Source organism: Notamacropus eugenii, chromosome 4, assembly GCF_028372415.1.
Source record: "Notamacropus eugenii isolate mMacEug1 chromosome 4, mMacEug1.pri_v2, whole genome shotgun sequence".
Taxonomy (NCBI): Eukaryota; Metazoa; Chordata; class Mammalia; order Diprotodontia; family Macropodidae; genus Notamacropus; species Notamacropus eugenii.
Window position 1 is genome coordinate 474242705 of NC_092875.1, and position 25276 is coordinate 474267980.

The 25276-nt window shown below is 41.8% G+C and overlaps 1 protein-coding gene across 6 annotated transcripts in view; it reads right to left on the minus strand.

Moving 5' to 3' along the window:
* Positions 1-25276, minus strand: part of SERINC5 (serine incorporator 5) — a 106863-nt gene that overhangs the window by 27899 nt on the left and 53688 nt on the right. For all 6 annotated transcript variants that reach the window (XM_072606446.1, XM_072606445.1, XM_072606444.1 and 3 more), the window contains exons 3-6: positions 11338-11516; positions 10251-10333; positions 9644-9737; positions 1089-1300 (exon numbers count right to left, since the gene is read on the minus strand). In XM_072606446.1, coding sequence (XP_072462547.1) covers positions 1089-1300; positions 9644-9737; positions 10251-10333; positions 11338-11516 — 568 coding nt within the window. The remainder of the gene's footprint in view (positions 1-1088; positions 1301-9643; positions 9738-10250; positions 10334-11337; positions 11517-25276) is intronic.

A 25276-nucleotide genomic window follows, 5' to 3' on the forward strand; every position in this document is an offset into this window, starting at 1 on the left:
CTCATGTGCCTTTCTCAGACTTGAGAGTGTCCCCTGAATATGTTTAAACCAGAAGTTCTTAACCTTTTAGGTCATGGACTGCACTGGCAGCCTCTGCTCAGAAGGATGTGCATTTTTAAAAATTCATGATAGAAGCAAATTTTAAATGTAGAGCTTAGTGAAAATAAAAAGTGTGTTTTTTCCCCACTCAAATTCATGGATCCCCTGAAGTCTACCCATGGACCCCGAATTACGAACTCCTTTATTAATAACTCACACAGGTCTTTCCAGATCTCTACACCCTCCAAACTCCTTGAAGACAAACACTGTTTGTGTCCTTGAATGCCCAGCACACAGCAGAGTGCCTAGCTAAGGGAAGGTGCTTAATATATCTGGTTGAATTGTACTTTCAACTTTTCAAAGCACTGTGACACCTATAATCTTCAAACTCAAAAGTGGGTAAGAATAGATGCCATTAGTCCTTTCTGACACAAGGATCAGTTAAGTGATTTGCCTCAGGGCACACAATTTTGTTAACTGACAAAATCAGGTTTAAATACTGAAAGTCTTACTGTGCTACGTTTGTATCCCTGGAACCTAGCAGGTGTTATGTAAATACTTACTGATTGACTAATCAGTCCTAGTCCTGACTCCTAATCGTTGTGTTCTGCAATTATAAATACTATACATTGTATATACACCATGTTATATGTTACATATAATACAGCTATGTGTATGTATGTATATGTGTGTATATATATGTACAGTGTATATATATAGTACGTATGTACATACACATGGTATCGTTAGTGTACACCGGGATTATACACTGGGATTTCCAATTCTATTGCCATCAACCTCACCACATTAGTAAATAAATGACAATACTTTCAAATGAAAACCCACACGGTTCTAGAGCTGAGGTTCCTATTTCCTAATGCTGGAATCGGATTAAAATGTAACTGGGAAATATTTGACAAAATAAGTAAAAATACAACATAGACAAGGCTAATTTGTGGTTGTGGTTGTCTAAGTCAATATTTGAGGGCTTCCAAGACCATAAGGCAGAGGGAAGGGAAGGAAGAAAAAGTCTCAGTGACCATGCTTACTATTTTGTACACAGGGCGAGATGGCTACCAGGGAAATGAGCAGGCAGAGGCCTCCATTGACACCAATGAAAATTTTGTTCTGCAAGCAGCCTTCCTCCCGTGTGTAAAACCAGGCCATCAATATCAGAGCTCCCACGGCGATCGTGTACATGAGAAGAGTCACCAGGGCGAGAAAGGCGTACCACATCTTATTGTGAACTGTGCCTGCTGTCCTATTTCCAAGAAGGGGAGAGAAAAGAAAGGAAGAAGTCAGAGAATCATTGGTCTCATAATACACTCTTGGAGTAATAAATCCCTTGTATTCAGCCCCCAGGATGATGTAACAAGTGGCACAAAAGTCACACACTGGCTTTCTGAAATGAATGCACCCCGTGACCATACCAGATGGGCTGGGAAATGTTTGACCCCCTTCATCTCTAAGAATCTCATAAATGCCCACTAGAAACTGCTTTGGCCTTCTACTTCTGGCCAGGGCCAGCTCTGGGACCCCCGCATGGCCACCACCCCTGCTTAGATGGATGGTTGTGTTCAGAGCTTTTGGGTTTGGGAAATGCGTATGTTTCTACTGGGGGACATCTTCATGAAGCCCTGAAAGGAAGACCATTAATGATTACATGATACAGTAGGATGAGTTTGGCACATACTCAAGGCAGTTCTTCTCCAAGGCGCTTGTCCAAGAAGCTTCCCTTGTTATACGTGTACCTAGTGGTTTTATTAGGTCTTCCCATGTCATTCCCCTGCTCAAGAAGCTTAAGGAGGGCTGGCTCCCCATGGCCTCTAGGATAAACAACAGCTGGCCTGGATGGAGTGATCACTGTGCACCAGGCACTGCACTAAGCGCTTGACAATTATCTGACTTGATCCTCACAACAACCCTGAGAGGTGGGTGCCGTTATTATCCTCATTTTGCAGATGTGGAAACTGAGGCGAACACAAGGTGAGTGACTTGCCCAGGGTCACACAGCTAGTAAGGATCTAAGGTCACATATGAGCTCGGGTCTTCCTGACTCCAGGCCCAGCTCTCTCTCTACTGAGTCACCAATTGTCCAAACAAAGTCCTCTTGGCTTTTAAAGCCCTTCACAATCTAGCCTCTGGACCCCTTTACATACGCCACATTCAAGCCAAACTTGGCATAATCTGTTCATCCCCTATACCTTCAATGTTCTCTAGAAGCTCACAGATCTCATCAATTCAACTTCCTTCCTTAGGCCTTTTCCTGAATTCCCTAGTTCAAGGGTGGGGAACCTGCAGTCTAATTTCCTCATCTGTAAAATAAGGGTTCAGTCAAAGGGCCACACTTGAGGACCTAGAGGGCCATGTGGCCTCAGTGTCACAGGTTCCCCACCCCTACCCTGTTTATTAATACCAATTACTTTGTATATATTTTCTATTGATTTATCTGTACAGATGTCACTTCCCCCCTAAGTGGGCCATCTGTTCCCTAAGAGCAAAGACTGTTCCATTTTTGTTTTCTGTATTCCTAACACCTTGCACAATACCTGGCACACAGTAGGTACTTAATAAATGCATACACTGATCCAAACTGATTTCAGAATTGCCCTGGAAGCATCTTTCTCTTCAGGGTTGTGACCAAACTACCATCATTCAAAGTCATGTTTTCTATACCTCACCATTCACTACAGGTAAGGGGAGGCAGCAAGAGAACTTTAAGTATAATGATGACAAATGGAGGCCTGGAAAATTTAGGAGAAAAGGCAAGTAGGAGGATTTATACATAAAAAACTGAGGAGAGGACAACACTGTGCAAAAGAAAAGCAGAGAGACTTTAAGTATGATTTCCAATGTTGACAGGGAAAAAAAATTACCTATCAAAAAAAAAATCTTAATATTGGTGAGAGAGAGAAGGGAAAAAGACATGATTCCAAACCTTCAGAAACTGTTCACACAAAAAAAGAGACACAGAGAGAAACAAAAGGAAGAAAAATATTTCGTGAATCATCGTCATCTGACTTTCTGCAACCTCATTCTCAAGAAATACAGCAAAGAAAAAAGAGAACAAGAATTTTCTCACTGTTTTCACAAAATTGGAAAACATTCAAGGAACCCAAGATAAAAGTTACTGGAACCAAAGATGAATGAAAACGGGAAAGACAGGATGACAACCACTCTGTGGTGACTCAAACTACTGACTACAAACTATCTCCAATTCAAAGATGAAAAAGCAGGAAAAACTGGAAAAGGATGACAGCATTTATTAAGTGCTACATTCCAGGCACTAGGGTAAGCACTTTATAATGCTCTCATTTGATCCTCATAACAATCCGGAGAGGTAAGTGCATGGCTTTCCCTATTTTGCAGTTGAGGAAACTGAGGCCAAAAGAGTTTAAGTGACTTGCCCAGGGTCACAGAGCTAGTTCGATGTTTGAGGCCATGTTTGACATTCTGACTGCAGGCCCAGAGTTTCCACTGTGCCACCAGACGCCTCCAGAGGAAACAACGGGTGAGAGAAACACTGTAGTGGGACCTTCCTTTCTCCACTGGTCCAGAGTCTTTTACAGTCATGACGTTGATGGACCTGTGATTTAGAAAGTGGGCAATCTACATCTGTAACAGAATTAATATTTATCAGGGTTTCCTGTGCCTTCTCTCTCCCCGCTTTAACATAACCAGTCCATACCAGTCTCCCGCTAATATGCAGTTCAGTACTGTCAGGTTCAGTATATGTTCTGAGACCAACAGAGTCACCGTACATTGACTGGCTGACCAGAAAAGCTTCCATAAGGAAGCAAAGGAAGCCCTACGAGTACCAAAACTCAAACTAAGTGCTACTACATCTTCACCAATATCGTTCCTTGGTGATATCGAGGTAAAAACCTCTTTTGTTAACTTCACAATGAGAATTTCATTTTGGGATCTCAAAAGGGAACTAACAGGGGAGTACTGGCATAAGGCCTACTCCTACCTACAGATACCCCTCACAGCTCCTCCTGGTACCTTATCCTGTATAATTTTTACCCACATCTTTCCATATATCCTCCAGAGAGGACAGGCAATGTTTTTATTCTGGCTCCTTCCATATTTAAGGGATACTATCATACCATCCTGAACCACTCATCTTTGGGTTACAATTCTTGTTTCATGACTAGCTCATAGAAAATTCATAGGAAAAAATTAATTGGATGATGTCTTTCATGCTGTAAGTCCCATTAAAGTAATGGTCTATCAGTCAATAAGCATTTATTAAACACCTACTATGTACCAGGCACCCTACTAAGTGCTGCTACAAAGAAAGGCAAAAGACAGTTTTTAACACAGGACCATGCCACATTCAGCCCACTTATACTCAACAAGAGTCTTTCCACTGCCCTTCTGGTCTTCTATGATCCAAGTTAATGTCTTATTCCTAAAAGAACACAGGGATAAAAGAAATATGCTGTTGTTGAATCGCTGGAAGTACCGGACGATGAAAAAAAGGGAATCCGGCCCATGCTCTTCTTCCTACTCAGTTTATGTATCAGCAGGACTTGTTTAAGACATATGAACTACATACCCTCTGACCCAGCAATATCGCTTCTAGGATTGTATCCCCAAGAGATCATAGAAATGGGAAAGGGTCCCATAAGTACAAAAATATTTACAGCAGCCCTCTTTGTGGTGGCCAAAAACTGGAAATCAAGGGGATGCCCATCCATTGGGGAATGGCTGAATAAATTGTGGTATATGAATGTAATGGAGTACTATTGTGCCATAAGAAATGATGAACAAGAAGACTTCAGGGAGACCTGGAACGACTTATATGAACCAATGCTGAGTGAAAGGAGCAGAACCAGGAGAACTTTGTGCACAGCAACGACCACAGTGTGTGAGGACTTTTTCTGGTAGACTCAGAACTACATTGCAATGCAAGGACTTAAAAAAATTCCCAGTGGTCTCTTAAGGCAAAATGCCTTCCACATCCAGAGAAAGAACTATGGAATTCAATCACAAAACAAAGCAGATCATTTTCTTTTGTATTATGTTTTCTTTTGTTTTTTGAGTTTTCCCATTCATTTTAATTCTTCTATGTCACATGACTAAGGTGAAAATGTATTTAATAAGAATGTATGTGTAGAACCTATATAAAGTTGTATGCCATCTCAAGGAGGGAATGGGGAGGTAGGGGGGAAGAAAGGGGAGGGAGGGGAAAATAAATCTAAGATATATGGAAGTGATTGTACAACACTGAAAACAAGTAAGATTATAAAAAAAATCAATTAATTAATTAAAAAAATAAGACATGAACTAATCCAATCAACTATCAATTACTTTCTACGTCTCCATCTGGAAAATGTATTTTTCATTCACTTGGAAGCACGGATGGTTTAAGCAACCTCTTTCACGTTAGTGTGGATTTCGCTGACACTTGGGAGGCTATTCTGGGATTCTCGGTACAATACGGAAACAGGAGAATTTGGATATTTTTGTTATCAATAGGGAATCCACACTTTGTTTAGGCTACATACAGATCATCTTCTATGACAATAAAAACTTAGGAGAACATTTATTTCTGAATTTTGCACCTCAGTTGATTCAACATCTTGCTAAAAATAAGGTTACCTCTGTGGTCACATATATCCTGGGGTCTCATATGTGTGCATGGCAGCCACCTTACTGGAGATCTCTTAGCTTGGATCCTGTTCTGATCACTCATATATTTGGAGCTAAGGGGGACCTCCTAGACATAATCTAGTCTGACTTCATTTTACAGAGGAGGACATGGAGGCCACAGAGACACAGTGACTTGCCTAAGGTCAAAAATTTGAGAGATAATAAAGTAGGCCTGTGAGTCATATTGTTGTCTCGTTGGTTGCCTTTAAGGGGTGAGAAGGACTTGGGGCAGAGGACGAGGACTGGCTATGCCTTTTTCCATTCTTTTAGCATATTCTCCAAGATATCTCAAAGACAAAAAAAAAAAAAAGGTCCCTGGTGCTCTACAAATTGTGGTGCCTGTCCTGGCAGTTTTCTGTCTATTTATTTCATCAGGTCCACATGCTGTTTCCAATTTCATCTTCTGAAAAGTCATCTCCATTTCCACACATAGCACTTCAAATGAAAAGGTAAGAGAGTGAGCGCCGTTTCACTATTATTGTAATAAAAACAGATCGCTATAAAATTGTGATTAAAATGCTAATCTATCTGGGGCGCTTCCCAGTTTCATCTATGAATGTTTTTGTGATAATATGACTCAACTGAATCTCATGCCAAGTTATCGTCTCATGCGGTTTTATGAGGCAAAACAGCTCAATCTGCTGTCATGCTCTAAGATGTTTTTGCAAATGAGGTTGTAAACGACATCAACCTTGCACTTGGTAAAGAGATTCAATGTTGGCTGACTGAGGCTTCTGGGTTCTTTCGGACTCCTTGTGGTCATGACAGAAACAGTGACAGAGTCAACGATTGGTGCTTCTATCCATTATTCAGAGTTGAAAATATTTAAACAAGTTGAACTGGAGTCACTAACTACTCATGATCTCATCATTACCCTTTCTTCTCTATTTTGACTTCTATTACAACCAGGAAATAAACTGGCTGTACACAGAAAATTGATTATTAAAAAATCATTTTTAATTTTTAATTATTTAAAGGCATCCAATCAAATCTGCAGATGAGACGAAACTGTAAAGTACAGTAATGTACTATATGACAGGCAAGTGAATAACCGATAGGGATGTGGTTTTGGTTTCACCAGTAGCATATGAAATCATCCACTGGTTACCAGATAATGATTGTACATTAGTGTGATGTCTTAGCACTGCCTAATCTTTGCCCCATCTCCCACCATCACTGGAGAAGGGAAGGAGTCACAGATTGAATGGCATTCTGTATTTGGTTTTTTTTAATGTTACCACAGACAGACAGACAGACAGACAGACACACACACACACACAAATCAGTTGGCAGTTAACTGTGGTGATAAGCTACCACAAAGCTTAGCTCATTAGATCTTTAAATAACTGCCAACTTCTGTGTCACTAGGATTATATTCATATGGTGAAGGATTTCTATTTAGAGCTAGGAGGGATCTCAAAGGCCTTCATTTTATGGATGAGGAAAAGGAGGGACTTGCCCAGGTCACCAGCTGATATGTCTGGGAGGATCTGAAGTCAGGTCCTCCTAACTCTAAGCTCAACGTTCTTGAAACTCTTCTGCACTGGTAGAATTTAAGATCATAGAAGAGATCTCAGGGAGCATCGAGTTAATCCCTTTATTTTACAGATGAGGAAACTGAGGCCCAGAGAGGGTGAAGTGGCTTGTCCAATGTTCACACAGGTAATGTCAGAAGAGGGATGTGAAGAAATGAGATCTGAACTCAGGTCCTCCGAGTCCAGAAGCAATGATCTTTCCTCTGTTCACTGCTTCCACTCTACTGACACGCCTCTCAAGAACTCCAAAGCATTAAAGTAGGACCTGGGTGGGGATGGGAGGAGATTGGGGGGGGGGAGGTTCCAGTCATTAAAATGACAAACAGCCAAAAGGGCTTCTGATGAATATTTTCAAGGAGCTTTCCCCCACACCACCCTCAGAACAAAGTGACATTTTCCTGGAAGAACACGTTGCTTTGAGCTGTTCCCTATCAAAAACTAAAATGATGATGATGATGGTGATGGGAAAGGGACGGGAACAGGCATTTACAGAACCACTACATGCCAGGCGCTGTGCTAACCACTTCTTACCAACGTTATCTCACTTGATTCTCAAAACAACCCTGAGAGGTAAGTGCTATCATTATCCCCATTTTACAGCCGAGGAAACTGAGGCAAACACCAGGTTAAATTACTCACCCAGAGTCACATAGCTAATAAGTGTCTAAGGTCTTACTGACTCCATGTCCAGCCCCGTGCTCTCAGCTCACAAGAAGATGAAAAAAAATCTGAACACCATACATTTGAAGAAACTTGTCAGGATAATGTTCTTTTAAGATCTTTGAGATGCATTTGCTTCCCGGCTCTTCTATGAATAGGCATGCCCTATGGGAGAGGGGCCAGGAAAGGGGCTGGGGCAGAAGCAGACAGCAACCAGACTGCTGGCAAGCTGAAACTGGACGTATAAACTGGTGGCTGGGCTCTGGTCCTTGAATAAGACTGGGAAAATCAGGGAGTACTTGAATCTTAACTGAAAATCCAGAAGACTGTTCTCATTAAGGGGGAAAAAATCTCCCTGCTCTCTAAATTCCTAGTTTAAAAAAAGTCTACACAGTACTGTGTTACATGGGACCCTCTTTCTCAAAATCACTTTTAAAAGTGTGGAAGAAACACACCCATTTTCTGCATCATGAGCTCTTGATTAAAGAAAAAAACCCTACTAAATTGGACCATTATGGGTGATATTACTACTGGCCCAGGTAGTTAATTCTTTATTTTTAAAACAGAAGTATAAATTTTATTAATAAGGGATTTTCACTGAGATATCAGTTGCAAAGTCAGGAAGGACATAAGTGACATTCACGATGTAGGCTTAAACTGCTTACATGGTGATTTCTAAAAAGTTTTAAAGCAATCCAACCATTTCCAGAAGTGCCAGCCAACAAAACAGCATGGATATTACAGGCCCAGAAATAAGATGGCTTCAGAAGTAAGAAAACCGTTACAGAGCCAAAAAACCAAGAGGCAGTCCCAAGAGAACACTGTTTGTTCTATAAGCAAATAAGTGACACTCTGCCAAGGACACTAGGTTTTCACTGTAAAGTTCCCTCTTTGAAATATGTCGCTACTTTGTGAGGAAAAAAAGGCTTGGAGAAAAAAAATTAATGAAGCCTTACGAAAAATTTATAATCAATGTACATACATGATTTAGGACTGCAGAGCTGAAGGGACTCCCGCTGGGTGCACAGCTCTCAGTTTATACAGATAAAGACAGGAAGGCCCAGAAATGCTCAAAGTTCAGAGGCATCCCCGAGATTGGAACGTGGCTTATTTCACTCTAACTCCACAGCTCTTTCCTTGTACCATCCTGCCTCCTGTTTGTGGACACCACCAAACATGATACAGGATGTCCGAGACAACTGGGAAAAGGGAACCCCAAAATAGTCACATGAAATGATTCTGGCCAAAGAGTCTGACTCAGTAACAGGAGTAATCAGAGAGTAAGGAGGTGGTCAGCAGTGCAGCTGAAAGACCCAACACTACAAATACATGTGTGCATGTGTGCATGTGTGTGTATATATGTGCATAGATACGCACAGATACATATACACAGGCATGCATACGTAAACATGTAAACATGTGTGTGCACATGCACACAGATAATATATACAGGCAGGCGTGCATACGTAAACATATGCATATATGTGTATATAAACACACGTGTGTTTATTACTCAGCACATACATTATACTGAGCTTTCTGCCACAAGTGCTTCATAACTCTAATATTTAGTAGATCATAAACTGATTTTGAACTTTTTGTTAACGCACATAAGAAAAAAATATTTTTAAGTTTAAAAAACACAGTAACTAGGCTAAGAAACCTCCAAAAAAAAAAAAAAGGACCATTCATGCACTGGGTATAAACTGACACTGACGAGCACTACTACAGGGTTCTGCTGTGGCACATACCAGTTTTTATTCCATTTATGTGCAAACTCCACCAACAGGATGAGCTGTATTCCTATAAAGAGAAACGCTCCAATGGCCCCCACATAGCGCCATGCTGCAAAGGAAAAAGACCAATGAATTCAATTTAAGACTTAAGTCACCTATATATCATTATTATTGCATATTAGGGTTTGTAAATTTATGTATTATTATATTTTATGCTTACAAAGCCACATTTCTGAATGAGCTATACATTGTGAAATAAGACCAATGAGAGAATCATTTTTCTTGACTACCGTATTTGTTAGAAAGATTGTCTTTTTTCCCTCGGGAAGCTGAGAGGTCAGGGAAGAGAACGGAAAGGAATAAATGTTGAACTTCTTTCTGGGGTTTTCTAAGTTACAGTGTCACAGTATGAATACTGCAAGAATGTAATAATATGGAAAGAAAACAAGAGCAAAACCTATAGACTGGGTGGAAACAGACGAAGGAGAGAAAACAAGTCATTTTATGAAGGTCCAAGAAAACCATTGTTCTGACCAATAAACGCCTTTTGGCTTACCCCATTGGTTCATTTCACAAGGCACGTAAAAATACGAAGCATGAGCCCCCAACTGCCCACTGGTACCTTTCAGAAACGTGTCCTGGTCTGGGATAAAGAACGCTCCTGAGCACATGGCAACCAACAGCAAAAGTTTAATGAACCAGAATCTGGCAAGGAGGAAAACAAGGCGGAAATGAATTTAAATGTCAAATACACAATAAAAGTACAAGAGAAACACGTGCTTACAAAAGAGACATCCTCAAAGAAGTGGAGAGCTTTCAGCTTGGTCCTTTGGAAAAAAGGTCTCTCAAAACAACGACAAAAGACATATAAAGGAAAACACCACCTTCAACCAGAGAAAGAACTGATAAACAGATGTATAGATGATTTTACATATGTATACACACATATCTGCTGCGTCTAATGGCAGCCATCTCTAGGGTAGGGTGGGGGAGAGTGAAGAAAAAAATTCACATGATAACTTTATTATATAATTAAAGGGATAATATAATAGAATTGCAGTTTCATGGGCAATCATCTTTTTATTATACTATGTCATAGAAATGCTTATTTTATTCTATAATTAAAAATAAAAGTTTAAAAAAAGGAAAAGAAAAAATGGTCTCTTGAAACGAAACACGAATGATTACGGCTATGATGACAGAAAGTTGGGCTCTGGAGTCTTATTTAAAGGAAAAACTCCACAAAACTGAAAAGACAGAAGAATAAGCTGGGAAAAAATCCTGACATAAGGCATGAACTTGGTGCTTTTCATTTCTTACTGCCACATTTCACTAACTTCAGATTAAATTTAAATTTTAAATTTAAGTTAAATTTAAACTTAAATTTCTCTAGACCGCAGGATATCCCGGTAGCCCCCACAATACACCTCCTTCTTGCTGCATTTCAACCGAAGGGCAGGGGGAGTGTGAGAGAATCAGAGATTCCTCAGAACTGTAAGGAAACTGGCAGGGGAGGGAACTAGGGCAGCGAGGTGCCAGGCCTAGAGTCAGGAGGATCTGAGTTCAAATCTGGCCCCAGGCATTTAGTAGCAGTGGGTACAGTTACCCTAAATGAGCTTAATCCTGCTACTTCAGCTGCTTCTCATTTATAAAATGATCATGACCGAAATGACTGAACTTCAACAGGAACTCCCCCATCAGCCACCTACCCATTGTGAATGTAGGCTCGGCAGCTCTTACTGTTGTTAATTTTGATTGTAAATAAGCAGAAGATGAAGAAGAAGCATGCCATTCCAAAGCACACTCTGTAAACCGCAGAATAGCCCACCAGCTTCTCACAGGTGTCTCCTGCTTTAATGCCTTTGCAGATATCTTCATAAAAAGGAATCTGAACGGAGGAAAGGAGAGAAAGAGCCATTTTTAAAACTGGCTAATCACCAAGGCCTTAGGCAAGGGCAGAGGGGAGAAACAGGGTTTAAAGGAGACAAAATTATTTTCCAATAACCTTTACTTCCCCCAGAAAGATTTTAAATTATTGAGAATGGAATGAGAGACGAGAACAAGAATCCAGAGCCTACTATGTGCCAGACACTGTGCAGCGCACTTCACTCATAACCGTCCTGCAGGGTAGGTGCCATTATAGTCCCATTTTACAGTGGGGGAAACGGAAGCCCAAGGTCTCACAGCTATTAAGTATCTAAGGGAAGAGCAGTCTAACTCTAACCACTGCACCACCTAGCTGCCTAGCTAAAAATAAGTGGGGAAGGGGGATCAATATGATACCTATATGTTGCCACCCAGCCCTAACTGTACCCCAATAACTCATAAGAGTCCAACAGGAAATGTTACATACACAGCATCAGATTATTGCAGATCTCACATAGTGAGGGTGGCGATGGGGTGCTGCCTCACCCTAAGTGAGTACCTGCAAAGACCTTGGCCTAAAGGGCCCAAGGCTCCCAGTGTATGCTGGGTCATCTCCAGTCATCCTGATGAATATCTGGTCACTGGATCCAAATGGCTCTGGGGGAGAAGTGAGGCTGATGACCTGCACAGCCCTCCCTCACTCAAAACAAAGTCAAGGGCAAGTCATGTCATTTATTTCTCTGATGGCAATGAAGGACAAACACAAACCATACAGACCCTCACAAAAGAAGGAAAGAAAACCTGTTAGCTTCTCCTTCACTGATACTCCCATGTTGTTGACCATAATCTCCTGTCTTTCCAGTTCTCCCTGTGACTCACTGCTCCTAAAGTTACTCTCCATGCAGAAAAAACCTGCAATCATTCCACTCCCTGTTTCCTAGCCTTGCTTTATTCACTTCAACATCTTGAGCCTCTACTTTATAAGTTCAATTTTATAATGTTCCTGACCACTGAATCCCTTACCCTACCATTCGCATAAATGAACAGATCACTAAGTTCATTCATTGATTGAGCCAGGCCCTGTCCCAGGCTTTGAAATAAAGACAAAAAGTAAACTCTTTTCCACAGCAGCCAGGTGAATATCTAAGTTCATCCACAGCATAGATGCCATGACCTAAGTTGGGGGGCAGGCAGATGCCCTATTCCTCCTCCCCCAGTTTATCCTTTGGGTTTGGGATTTGGTTTCTGTTTGGTCTTTTGGGGGGCATCCTTTCTCAGTTCTAGGTACAGGTGTTATAATCCCCATTGAACCCAGAACTGAGCTGTAGTGACCTTAGAAGCCAGATTTGCAGTCAGCCCAATCGGAAAGGGAAAACCAAGAAGCCAGGGTGTCTGGGACGTGGGCCCAAAGGGAACTTTGGACTTGGAACCTGGGACTGCGCTATACAAGAACAGCTCCAGACTATGAACCACTTAATCCCTCAGAGAAAAGGCAGGGGAAGGAGGGTAGGAATGATACCCTTGGTGTTGGGGAGGAAATATTCATGTGTTCATTCTTCCTATCTTTGAAGTAAATATTCCTTTTAATTGGTTACATGGAACAGGGGTGGTGCTGGGGGACACCCCCCCTACTATCCATAAGGGAATGGTGCCAGAGACAAAGAGCTTAGACATCATCCACCAAATTCCCTTAAAGAGAACCCTGGAGGAGAGGTAAAACATAGCACACCTGACCTTTATGTAGTGGGGGTAAGAGGTAGAAGATTAGTCACTGTGACATGTGAGGCCTGGGATAAAACTGAGCCCTTCCAATGCGCAGGGACCCCTGAAGAGTAGTCGTACATCATATCTCTAAAGTATGTCACAGCTTCCTCACAACAGTGCTGTGAGATTAGGGGTGTATAAGTATAATTACTTCCACTTTGGAGATGAGGTCACATATTAACTGGTAGGAGTGAGGCTGAGGTGCAGGCTTTCCGAGCAGTCCACATCCTTTGTCTCCTGGGTAGCTAGGAGACGTAAGGATAGAGTGCTGGGCCTGCAGGCTGGAAACTCATCTTCCAATCAGGACTCTACACCTCTAATGTGACCCTGGGCAAGTCATTTCACCCTGCCTCAGTTTCCTCATCTGTCAAATAAGTTGGCGAAGGAAACAGCAAACCACTCCAGTATCTCTGCCAAGAAAAGTCCAAAAAGGGGTCAAGAAGAGTAAGACACAACTGAAAATGACTTAACAACAAGGCTGGCTGTCTCTTTTCATAGCACGGCTATGACAGCTGACTACACCACCACACAAGCAGCGCCGGTAACCCTTGATGCTAGAGTAGGGGAGCCCTTATTCTGGAATGGCAGAATGAGCTGTGACACAGGAATGATTTCACAAACTGTGGCTGGCTTCTGATGTGGAACTGATAGCAAAGGGAGTGCTGGGCATGACCTGGAGGCGGTCGATGTTAGCAATAAGAACAGGGAAATACATTAAGGGAGACAGGGATGCTAAGTGATAGTAGCTGAGGGGAGTAAGGAACAAGGAGTACCGTGACTCTACAGCCACACACTGTGTACCTAAGAGCATGAGAGAGACAGTAGCATTCACAGGAGGGTGAAGGAAATGAAGACCCTTCCATAGAATGCAAGCAGGTGGAAACAGCATCAGAGTAGATGTAATACGCAGAGGGAACTTGAGAATGAGGTTGTTACAATGGAAGGGAAAGCAAAGACGAGGTCAGGAATGCGAAGGTGCAGGTCTAAAATGGGTATGGAAGGTTCCAGGAGAATTAGCAGGGAAGGAGGTTTCTGCCTGCACAACACGGAATCAATGGGTCATTCACACACCTCAGCTCAAACAGAGACAACCCCACCCCACAAATACCGAACAAAACCTTCTATACATTCTAGACATGACTTAATACAGTGTCCGCATTTAAGAAAATGTTAAATATATATACAGGGAAAAGAAGGCTACATTTTAATAAGGATAATTTGCTCTGGTCAAATATTTGTTGTTCCAAGCCCCTTCCTAGTTTTCAATAAAGAGAACACACACTACACACATGTTCCATACTAAGAAGATAAATATATCCCAGGCCAAAGGGTGTTACCTCCTTAGACTGACCAGACATGAGAAGAAACCTCTCCTGAACACTAAACCCACTGGCTTGCCTGTGATGGTCCTGTAGCAGAACGACCACATGGAAGGTTGGGCGAAACAAATTCAAGGCCAAGAACTACTAAGAATACTCAGTTTATAAATAACATAACTGGTCCTGTGGGGTCTCTACAAACATACCTCACTTTAGACAAATGCAAAAAAATGTCAGACTTAAACAAATTAGGTGGTTTCACTTTACGTATTAATTTAGTATAAGATGCCTTCATTAGGGCACTAAAACGATCCATTTGATTTTCCAAAAAATCAGATTTATATACAGGCATCCATGAAAAGTTTTAAGGTGAGGTATGCCTATAGACAAATAGTTTATTTAATAGAAAAATTAGTATACTGTGAACTGAAACACTACAGATTGAGAAAGGGAGAAAATGATATCTGGAGGGGAAAACCTATCTGTGCACATATATGAGACCATTTGCCCAAAATATCCAAAGATCATCAGACCTGGAGTCAAAAAAACCTAGATTTGAATCCTGGATCAATCACTATCTCTGGCTCTTACTTTTTCATTTGTAAGTAAAAGGGCTGGGCTAACACCCCTCTCTACTCTCAGCTTCTAGGACTCTGGCATTCCAGTGAGAAAAAAGATGGAAAGAAAAACTGAAGAAAAAGCAGACTGGCCAGTTCTGTTTGTTTGCCAGACATGGCAAACATCTGTTGTTGTTATTTTAAAGAAAGAGAGAGAAAAAGAGAGGAAGTCAGCGACTTAGCTGGTCTTTAAAGGGAAACACAAAAGTTAGATGGAGATGGAAAGAAGAATGAAAGATGAGAATTAGAATGATAGAAATACTGCAGGCAAAATCTATTTCATCTACATTAGGTTATTCTATTTGTGTGTAAATATTAGCTACAATTCATTCAACTGTAAACTCTTTTGAGGATAGGCAACATGCCTTAGTTTATATGAAGAGGACCTGGGAGTTTTAACAGGCTACAAGAACAGCAGAAATCATCAATTTGACAAGGAAACCAAAAGATAAGACGACTGTGTTAACGGAATCAAGTCAAGAAACATTTAGTAAGCACCTACTATGTGCTATGCACGGTGCTAAATTCTAGAGATACAAAGAAAGTCCCACCCTCCCTCCTCACAGGCAGGATTTTCAAAGGTTAAACAATCTCAGCCTCCTTAGAACACATCTGGGATGTTGTGTTCAGATCTGGGTACCACATTAATGGGCAACTAGAACAGGGAGCTGATTGGAAACCAAATCATACAGGGATTGCCTAAAGTAATTGGAGACTACTAAAGAAGAAAGGAATGGAGGCCTTGAAGCAAAAACAAGATGCCTCCTTATAGAAGGGAGTCTTCACCAGTTATGGGCTGGAATAAATAATCCCCAAGGTCCCCTTCCATGCTGAGATTCTAAGAATTCATTTTTGTATTTCTCCCGCTTACATAAATGTTTGTTGAGCAAATGAGCAGATGTCACTGAACTCCCAGCACTTTAGGGCAGTCCCAACATAAATTGGGTCTTAAAAATCACTGAGGTTAATTGAGCACACAAAAATGAAAAATGAAGGTCTCTATCCTCAAGAACCTATACTCCATTTCTGGAGTCAATGGTTTCTGTAGAACATCCTTCTCCACAGTAAAAAGAAATAAGGACCCTTCTGTAACATTGGGGCTGAACAAAGAAAAGATATTATCCTAAGACAGATTTCATTACGTGACAGAGCTGCACACTAACATCAGCTGAAGTCAAAAGCGGAACTGAAATTCTGCAAATATCTCTGGTGTGGTTTGACCTGCAACATCTTGAATCATGAAGTATTTTCCAAAACATCAACAGCTGTTCAATGACAATTCTCTGCCACCTCAAAGTTAATGCTATAAGAACAGGAGTACAAATAACCCTTTTAAAGGCAGGCATACTAACTAATACACCGTTGGTGGGACTATGAATTGGTCCAATATTTTGGAAAGGAATTTGGAATTATGTTTATTCAATATGATATATGATTTAACCTAAAGATCCCACTCCTGTGCCTATATTCTAAGGAAATCAAAGACAGAAAGAAATGTTTCACATTCACAGAAACACTTTTTGTAACAGCAAAAAACTGGAAACAAAGCAGATGTTAATGGACTGGCAAATGGAGAAACAAATGGAACATTATTGTACGACATGAATATTAAAGAGGAAGAAGCCCAGAAAACAGTGACTACAACAGCATCAATGGAAGAACAAAAAAATGGAACAGAACATTGCGCAATGACAACGATCAAGACTGAAGAAAAGGGAAGAAAACGTGCCTCTCTCCCTCCATCACAGAGGCGGAGGGCTAGGGAAGCAGAGCACTGCCCAACTATCAGATTTGGTGGATGGATGCGTTCTATTTGCTAAACTGCTTTTCATTTTATCATTTTCTTTTAAAAATTTTTGATTCCAAGAGATCACTCTTATTTAGAAATGAAGGTATATAAATATACACACATAGGCGTGTGCTTATCAATTTTGTTTAAAAGAATGAGATGTTGGGGCACTCAATGGATGAAGGGGAAGTTTCCACTAAAAACAAGATTAGAGAGGCCTTAAATTTCAGTTTGTTCCATTAATCAACATGAGCAAGACAGAATTTACTGAATCACGTGAATAATAATAGTAAAGCACACGAAGGGCTCTCCCACCCGAGACAGTGAATTCAGTCTCCGCCCTCTGAGCAGAGCTGTTCAGCATTGCCGAGGATGGCTGACCCACACTGGAGAAGTCCTCTTTCTGGCAGGATTCTCACCTGACTGGGATGGTTTTAGTTAAGTTACATGACTTTCTTCTTGGATGAATTCTAGCCTGAACATTTAGGGGAAAGGTCAAAGAAAATGCTAGCACCTCTCAGACACACATCAGACACCACGATGGCCCCACCTCGGAGGTCCTCATCGCTGCCCCCTAAGGTGTATTCCTCTCCCTGCCTCCAACCAGAGGCATCAGTGTGAGCCAATGGCTATCCTGCTGAGAAGCTTTTTGAATCTGAACCAAGGACAAAGAGGTTGGATGCCCATCCTGTTAGTAATAGCTTTGCCAGAAGAAACAATAGTTATTGTCCCGAGCCGGTGAAGATTTCTTCTTTGGGGGGGGGGGGGGGGGGGAGATGTCAGGCATTAATGAGATCTCTGACAATTCTGAAGGCAAGTTCTTTTCTCTGCTCTCCCTCCAGCAAACAAAGCTGCAGTCCAAGCCAATCTGCTGCCACCACCTCTTCTCAGGAATAATGATTAAGAGATTCCTGATAACTGAGTCCTAGAAACCATACCCTCTCTAAATCTACCTTTCAAGTACTGCCTGATCAATTCTCAGAGACCCTTGTGATTTCAAGTCTCCAACTCGAATTGAACAGTACATCTTACTACGTGTCACCATAGCAACAACCCAGAACTAAGCCCTCCCCTGACTGTTTCGCTGTTTTCGGTCATGTCTGACTCTCTGTGAGCCTTTTTGGGAGATTTCCTGCCAAATATCCTGGAGTGGTTTGCCATTTCCTTCTCCAGCCCTTCTGAAAGATGAGGAAACTGAGGCAAACACAGTAAATGAGTTACTGACTGTATTGGTGAATATAAATGAAATCATCGTATATTAGAGAATTTTAGAACTGGAAGAACCTGCCAACATCCCCTGGTCCTGGCACAGACTAATAGCAATAAGCATCAGCTCGGCTAGCAAAGAGGGTAAATTTAAGCTGAAAAAGGTGAACAGCGTCAGGGGCAGGATCTGAACCCAAGTATTTGGGATTCCCAAGCCCAGCATTCGCGCCAGTACATGAGAGATCCAAATGTTTATATACTGAAATTCCCAGGTCTTCGTTGTTTTCTTTAATGTCTCCTGTTCTTGCCTCAATATAAGGAACAATACTGCTTGTTTTAGACTGTTTGGGGTCACAAAGGCCTGTTTTATAACAGCCCTTGTCAAAAAGCAGCTTTTACTTGATGGAGAGGAAAAAAAAATGTTTTAGAAAGAAAATTTCTGATCATCTTTTCTCCTCCCTCTCCCCCAAACAAAGCCACAGGTACAAGCAAATCCTAATCTGTTAACGTGTGACACCAAAAAGAGAGACAAATTATCTTCTCTAGGTCAGGACAATAACCATTGTTTCTTCTACTTCCTGGCAAGCACATTACTTACTGGACAGGAATCAAACCTCTTTGGCCTTGGTTCAGATTCAAAAAGATGCTCAGCAGGATAGCGTTTAGTTCACATGGCTGCACATCTAGCAAAGAACTCATTCCCCACAGCTATTCTCCCAGCTCTCATTTCTCTAGATCCAGAGAAGAAAGGGAAAAGAAGGCTATCCCTTGAGGGCAAGGGACTGGAGGACGGGGAGGAAGAGGTTAAATCAAAGTCTTTGAAGTAGTCAAGTTTCTTTATGGGAAACTACTGGTGTTATATCTGGATGATATCAGGAAGAGAAAGTTCAGAAACCAGCTTTCTCACAATCAACCAGACTGGGAAGGAAGAAAGAGGGGGGAGCCTGCCAACACAGACACACACACAGATACACAGACATATACAGACACACACACAGATACACAGACACACACACAGATACACAGACACATACAGACACACACACAGATACACACACACACACAGATACACAAACACACATACACACACACAGACACTCACATAGATACACAGACACACTCACATAGACACACACACAGATACACAGACACATACAGACACAGACACACACAGACGCACACGCCCACACTCATATAAACACAGACATACACACACACACAGATACACATACACACACAGAGACACACACACGAGACTTTCCCCTTAATGTTCCAACATGTCCATCATCTCTGAAGGTACTTCACTCTGTGAGTTATTAAGAAAACTTTTGAAAAGCATATAGGGGAATAAAAGGAATCTTCAAAACTTGTGAGACAAAAGAACCCACTGGGTTAACAACTCTCTCTGCTGAAGCAGGTCCAGCTCTCACACCTCAGGTGGAAGCTGGCCTAAGAATGCCCATTTCTACTCAGGGGTTTCAGTGTTCCCATTAACATCCGCAGTCACTGTATCTCAAGGGCAAAAATTCACTGAGCTCAGCAAGTGTCTCTCATTCAAAATCAGAGTCAGACTTTCCATATTCCGCAGGCCGATCTGGTTGGCTTGGCGTAGGGGGAGCTACATGACACACTGGATCAGAGGTGAATATTATTTGCCAATGAAGAGTATGTTTGTTTCCAGAGCAACTTTACGGCAAGCTTCACTGCACATGGAAAGCCACCAAATACATAACTGAGGGTGACAGCTTCATTCCTCCTTCTTCCTAACAACCAACCAAGCTGTAAGGTAGCCTCTCCACAAAGGAGACTCTTTCACTCAACACAAGGGGTTGGAGAAGGGGGTGTTCATTGGCTACAAAGGGCTGCTTTAGGACCAAGAAATATTTCGGGAAGAATAATGGTCTCAGAAAATTCTGAAACTTTCTGGGAACGCGCACCATGTGAGTGAAAAAGGGCAGCACGAAGAGAAAGGCTACAAATCCGGGATATGGGTTTTCCAAAGTGCTATTTACTGGACTCAGGTTTAATGGCATTAATAATTAACAAAATATATCCTGCAGGATATGTGAAGAAAGCAATTTTCAAATGTTAAAGTGCGCTACAAATATCAGCTGTAATCATTTGTCTTAAACGTCATTTGACTCAGTCACATGCTTTGTTCTTAAGGTGTGATAAGTGATTATATTTATCCATATATTTTATATAAACATATATATATAATACGTATTTATTATAGGACACTTGAAGGCTAACAAAGTACTTGGCATATGTGATAGCCTTGTAACATGCCTATGCCTCATTTCCTTGCTTTCACTAATTTTCTTAAGGGCTGGGAGCATGTTTTGTGCTTCTTTTATCTCCCACGGCCAGATAACTGCATGTGCTGTGGGCAGTGTACAGCCATGTACCCTTTCACCCTCGGCCAGTCACTATCAAAATAACTTCATTTCTAAAAGGAAATGCCATGTGACAAAGGATGGCCAAGCCAGCCGGGATGACACGGGCTCTCCTCCCAAGAAGTTCATAAACTAACAGGAATCAAAGAGGAGAAGAGGGGAAAACGCACACAAATAAACCACAACCAAAAGGAAGGAGGCCACATGCCAAGTCAGGACTGGATGGAATACAAAAAGAAACAGGTAAAGACTGAGACAGACAGCTGGTGCCTAATAATCTAATTTCCCATTTCTGAATCTCTTAAGATAATAAACACGTGTTATTCACTAGGGGCAGCTGGTGGTACAGGGAACAGAGCACAGGGTGTGAAGTCAGGAGGACCGAGTTCAAATCAGGCCCCAGTCACTAACTTAGCTATGGGACCCTGGACAAGTTGCTTAAACCTCTGTTTGCCTCAGTTTCCTCATCTTTAAAATGAGGATAACAACAGACCCACCACTCAGGGTGGTCATGGGGATCAAATGAGACATCTGCAAAGCATTCAACATGGCAGCGAGCACACAGTAAACACCATACAAATGTTCATTATTATCATTATAAATGAAAGGGGAGGCATGGGGAGAGGCTGCAGCTCCCTGGAGTGCAGGACCGCACATTCAACTCAACTGAACAAACAAGGAGGAGGCACTGCGTTAGATTTTGCACGATGGGGAAGGTGGCCAGGGATGGCACATGCACAAGAAGTGAAAAGGTCCAAACTGCTCCTAACAATAGGTGCCGTTACCTGTAAGGCCATTTACTTATGTCATGTTATCTGACAGAACAGCCTCTCCAAGAATCGCATGCCTACTTGTCATTTTACATATGAAAACACTAGAAATCATACGATTTGACCACAATCGAACAGCTGGTAAATGGAAATTTTAGGTTTTGAACCCAAGACTTCTGATTCCAAAGACAGAGCTCCTTCTAACATGGATTGTACTTGGAGTCAAAATATCCAGGTTATGCTAAGTTTTACAAAAAATCCATTTCAGAATTCTGTGATTTTGGGTTCACCTCAGTTCACCAAATGTTAATTCCCTTGTTTATAAAATTGGACCAGATTGAGGTCTGTGAACTTTTTAATATCTGATAACTATACTTCAGTACTTAAGTTTCTCTTGTAAATCGGTGTATTCTATTTTATGCATTTAAAAGCATTCATAGCCTTCACTAAACTGCCCACGGGGCCAGTGACTCCCAAAAATGAAAAGTCCCTGGACTCGGTGATCCCTCCTGTCCCCTCCATCTCTGACTTCACCAGGACATGCTCTAAATAAACCGAGCTAAAGAGAGGAGCAGTACTTGTTGCTCACTCCCACACACCAGAGGTCCATGTGACCACAGACAGAGCTCGCATACAAGTCAGTAGAAAGGAAAGAATGCTGGTGTGGGTGGGAAAGAAGTTCTTCTTCCTAGCAATTACAAATTTACAATTCTCATTCTTCTTCTCTCAGTCATAGTCCTAAATTTCCACAGGCCCTCAAAGTGGGTCAGACAAAGCAGAGGCTCACAGCCTAAGTCACCACAAGGAGTTCTTTCACTGAACCAGTGAGAGCCTTCCCATTCAGAAGGAACAGGGGAGGGGGGGGAGAGGAGGAGGAGGAGGAGAAGGATGAAGAAGGAAAAGAACAGTTCAGAAAGAAAGACAGTTCAGAAGTCTTCATGACTATATCCTTTTCTTTTAAAGAGGTCTTCTTACTTTTAATTCCCTCAATCATGCAAGCCTACCCTCCAATCTATCCTGCAAATGGCTTCCAAAATTTGCTCCCTCCCTTTTTCTCTCAAGAATTTCAAATGGCTCCCTCTGTCTGTCAGAAAAAAGTCTGGCTCTGTTTTCCCTAATCAAAGTCATTTCCTTCTAGGTGGCACAGTGGAATATATTTATTGTCATAAAACTGTTAAGGCACTGGTCAGTCAAATGAAGGGTTTGGGAGAGAAATCTCCAACGGCAAAATTTAATAGATAATATGAGATAATTCTAGGCAGCTAGGCGGCCCAGTGGATGGAGCGCTAGGCGGCACAGTGGATGGAGCGCTAGGCCTCGGAGTCAGGAAGACTCATCTCTCTGAGTTTAACCCTGGCCTCAGACACTTACTAGCTGTGTGACCCTGGGCAAGTCATTTAACCCTGTTTGCCTCAGTTTCTTCCTCTGTCAAATGAGCTGGAGAAGGAAATGGCAAACCATGGCAAGAAAACCCCCATGGGGTCATGAAGAGTTGGACAGACATGACTGAAACAACTGAACAACAAACCATGCTTCCCCCATACCACAAAAGGCATGCCCCTCCAAGTATCCCTGGATGTTCATCTGACCTTGTACCTACTGAAAAGGTGAGGCACAAGACAGAGAGCCTTAGGGTCAGACAGGACTAAAAACTGACTTAAAAACAAATACAAAACAAATGCCCTCTGCCCTAGCAAAGGTGGCTGCTCACTGCCACCCACGTCATTTCCATCTAACCAGCATCTTCCTTCCTCTTCTCCCTTTCTCCACCAATCTAAAACTTATGAATTCAATCCTTCAAAGGCCATCTCCAGTCTTCCCAGATGATTCAAAGGATGCCAGGCCTAGGGCTGGAAGGGACCGTAGTGGTCATCTACCCCAGTTCCCTCCTGATACAGGTGAGTGAATTGAGAATCAGAGAGAAAAAGTGATACACAAGCAGCAAGTGGCAGACCAAGGTCTTCTGACTCTTGAACTGTTTCCATTGCATCATACGCTGCCTTCCAACTGATCTCCTTCATGTTTACAGCACTGAGCACCCTCACCATACAACTGGGTACTGAATTAATACTCTGGCAACAAGCTTCTAGTCAAGCCTCAAGTCTCTCCTGACTCCAGCAAAATTCTAAAGCATAGCTCTGCCCAGGTCAGCCCACTCCCCATCACTCAGACTTCCATGGCTCCTCCACCACCTGAGTCCTTCCTCCTAGATCTTAAAAGTCTTCTGATGCTTCACTTCCCTTTCCATTTGCTGTTCCTCACAAATGACACCACATCCCTCATCTCAGTGCCTTTGAATATGCCCAGAATGATCTCACCCCCTTCAAAAGTCTCACTTCTGATAAACTGTACCCCACTCACCCCAAAACCCCAACCAGTATTTTCTGCTCTAAGATCACTTTTCATCTATTCTGCATGTCCCATACGTATCTAGCTATTTGCCAAGCTGCCTCCCCCATTGGAAAGGCTTCTTGAGGACTTTTTCCGTTCCTTTGTGTCCCCAGAGCTCAGCACATGGAAAAAATTATATAAATTTTTTATAAATGCTTATGGGTGAATTATCTCTGCCACCAATCCACAGTATGCAGAATGTAATACTTGCTAACGAATTATCATTCATATCCCAAAGCCTAGATGCAGATACAACCGGAAAAAAGTTCTGGTTTCTCAGGGTTAGCTCTGTGGTTTGGCCAAAGAGGAAAAGACAGCAGTGCTTCTAGGCATAAGGCCCAGGGCAAGTCCGAGCCCAGCCTGGGGGAGATCAGCCCCCAGAACAGGAGGCAGAAGGTTCTGCTTTAGGTTTCCAGGATTATTTTTCAACATATTCTTATTTTGTTCAATATTTCCCAATTCCATGCAAAAAGTTTTATAATCTTTTTTTAACATTTTGAGTTCTAAATTCTCTCTTCCTCCTCTTTTCTTGAGAAGGCAAGAAATTTAATATGATTATATTATTTTTACTCATGGTAACAAAATCTCTGACGTTGAAGTGTGTTGTTGAAGCGCACCTGTCATTAATAAATGCATTACCAAACCGAAATATAGATACTGTATATTTTTATTTTCTTCTCATTGCTTCAATCTCTGTCCCAAACTGAAAGCTTTCTGAGGGGCCACCCCACAGATCTCTGGGGTGCTCAGGACAGCGTTAGAAAACATCAGGGGTGTTAACTCAACACACACTGACAAGCTCTAGAGATTTCATATGAAGGTAGGATCACAAAAATAGAACCCCCTTAAGTAAGGCAGGTCTGAGACATATCTTAGCAGAAGGACACTCTGCCTTCCTAGAGTCATGGGAAAACACCCATGGAGTTTGCCGGTAGGTACTGTTGCCAGGAGGCAAAACCAAGGTTTTTTTAGATAGTTAAGCAAAGACCCAGAATTAATAAACTCTGACGCCTTATGAAGAGAGTTCACACATTTTTAGAAAGACAAAGAAAAATTTTTTAATAATTTTAGTAATTACTCATTTTTTATCTTACACTTATGTTAAAGGGGAAATAGATTCTCACCCAAAACTTAAGGAAAGAAAAAAACAGGGACAGATAGTTTGGTCTACAGAGATAAACAAAAGAGAATTACCTTTCAAAGCTAGGCTGCAGGCTACATTTGGAGATTTTACAAAGGGCTAACTGAGAGGAAAGAGGTACAAGCCCAAAGATAATTTCACAGCTAGACCTGGTGGCAGATCCATCAATAAACAAAGAAAAGATGTGCTGGGAGCTTTGGCTGCTGTCAAGCCATTTTCCAGTCTGTCCGACTTTTCGTGACCCCATTTGGGGTTTTCTGGACAAAGATACAGGAATGATCTGCCATTTCCTTCTCCAGTTCATGTGACGGAGGAGCAAACTGAGGCAAACAGTGTTAAAGGGACTTGCCCAGGGTCGTAAATGTCTGAGGCCAGATTGAGCAAAAGAG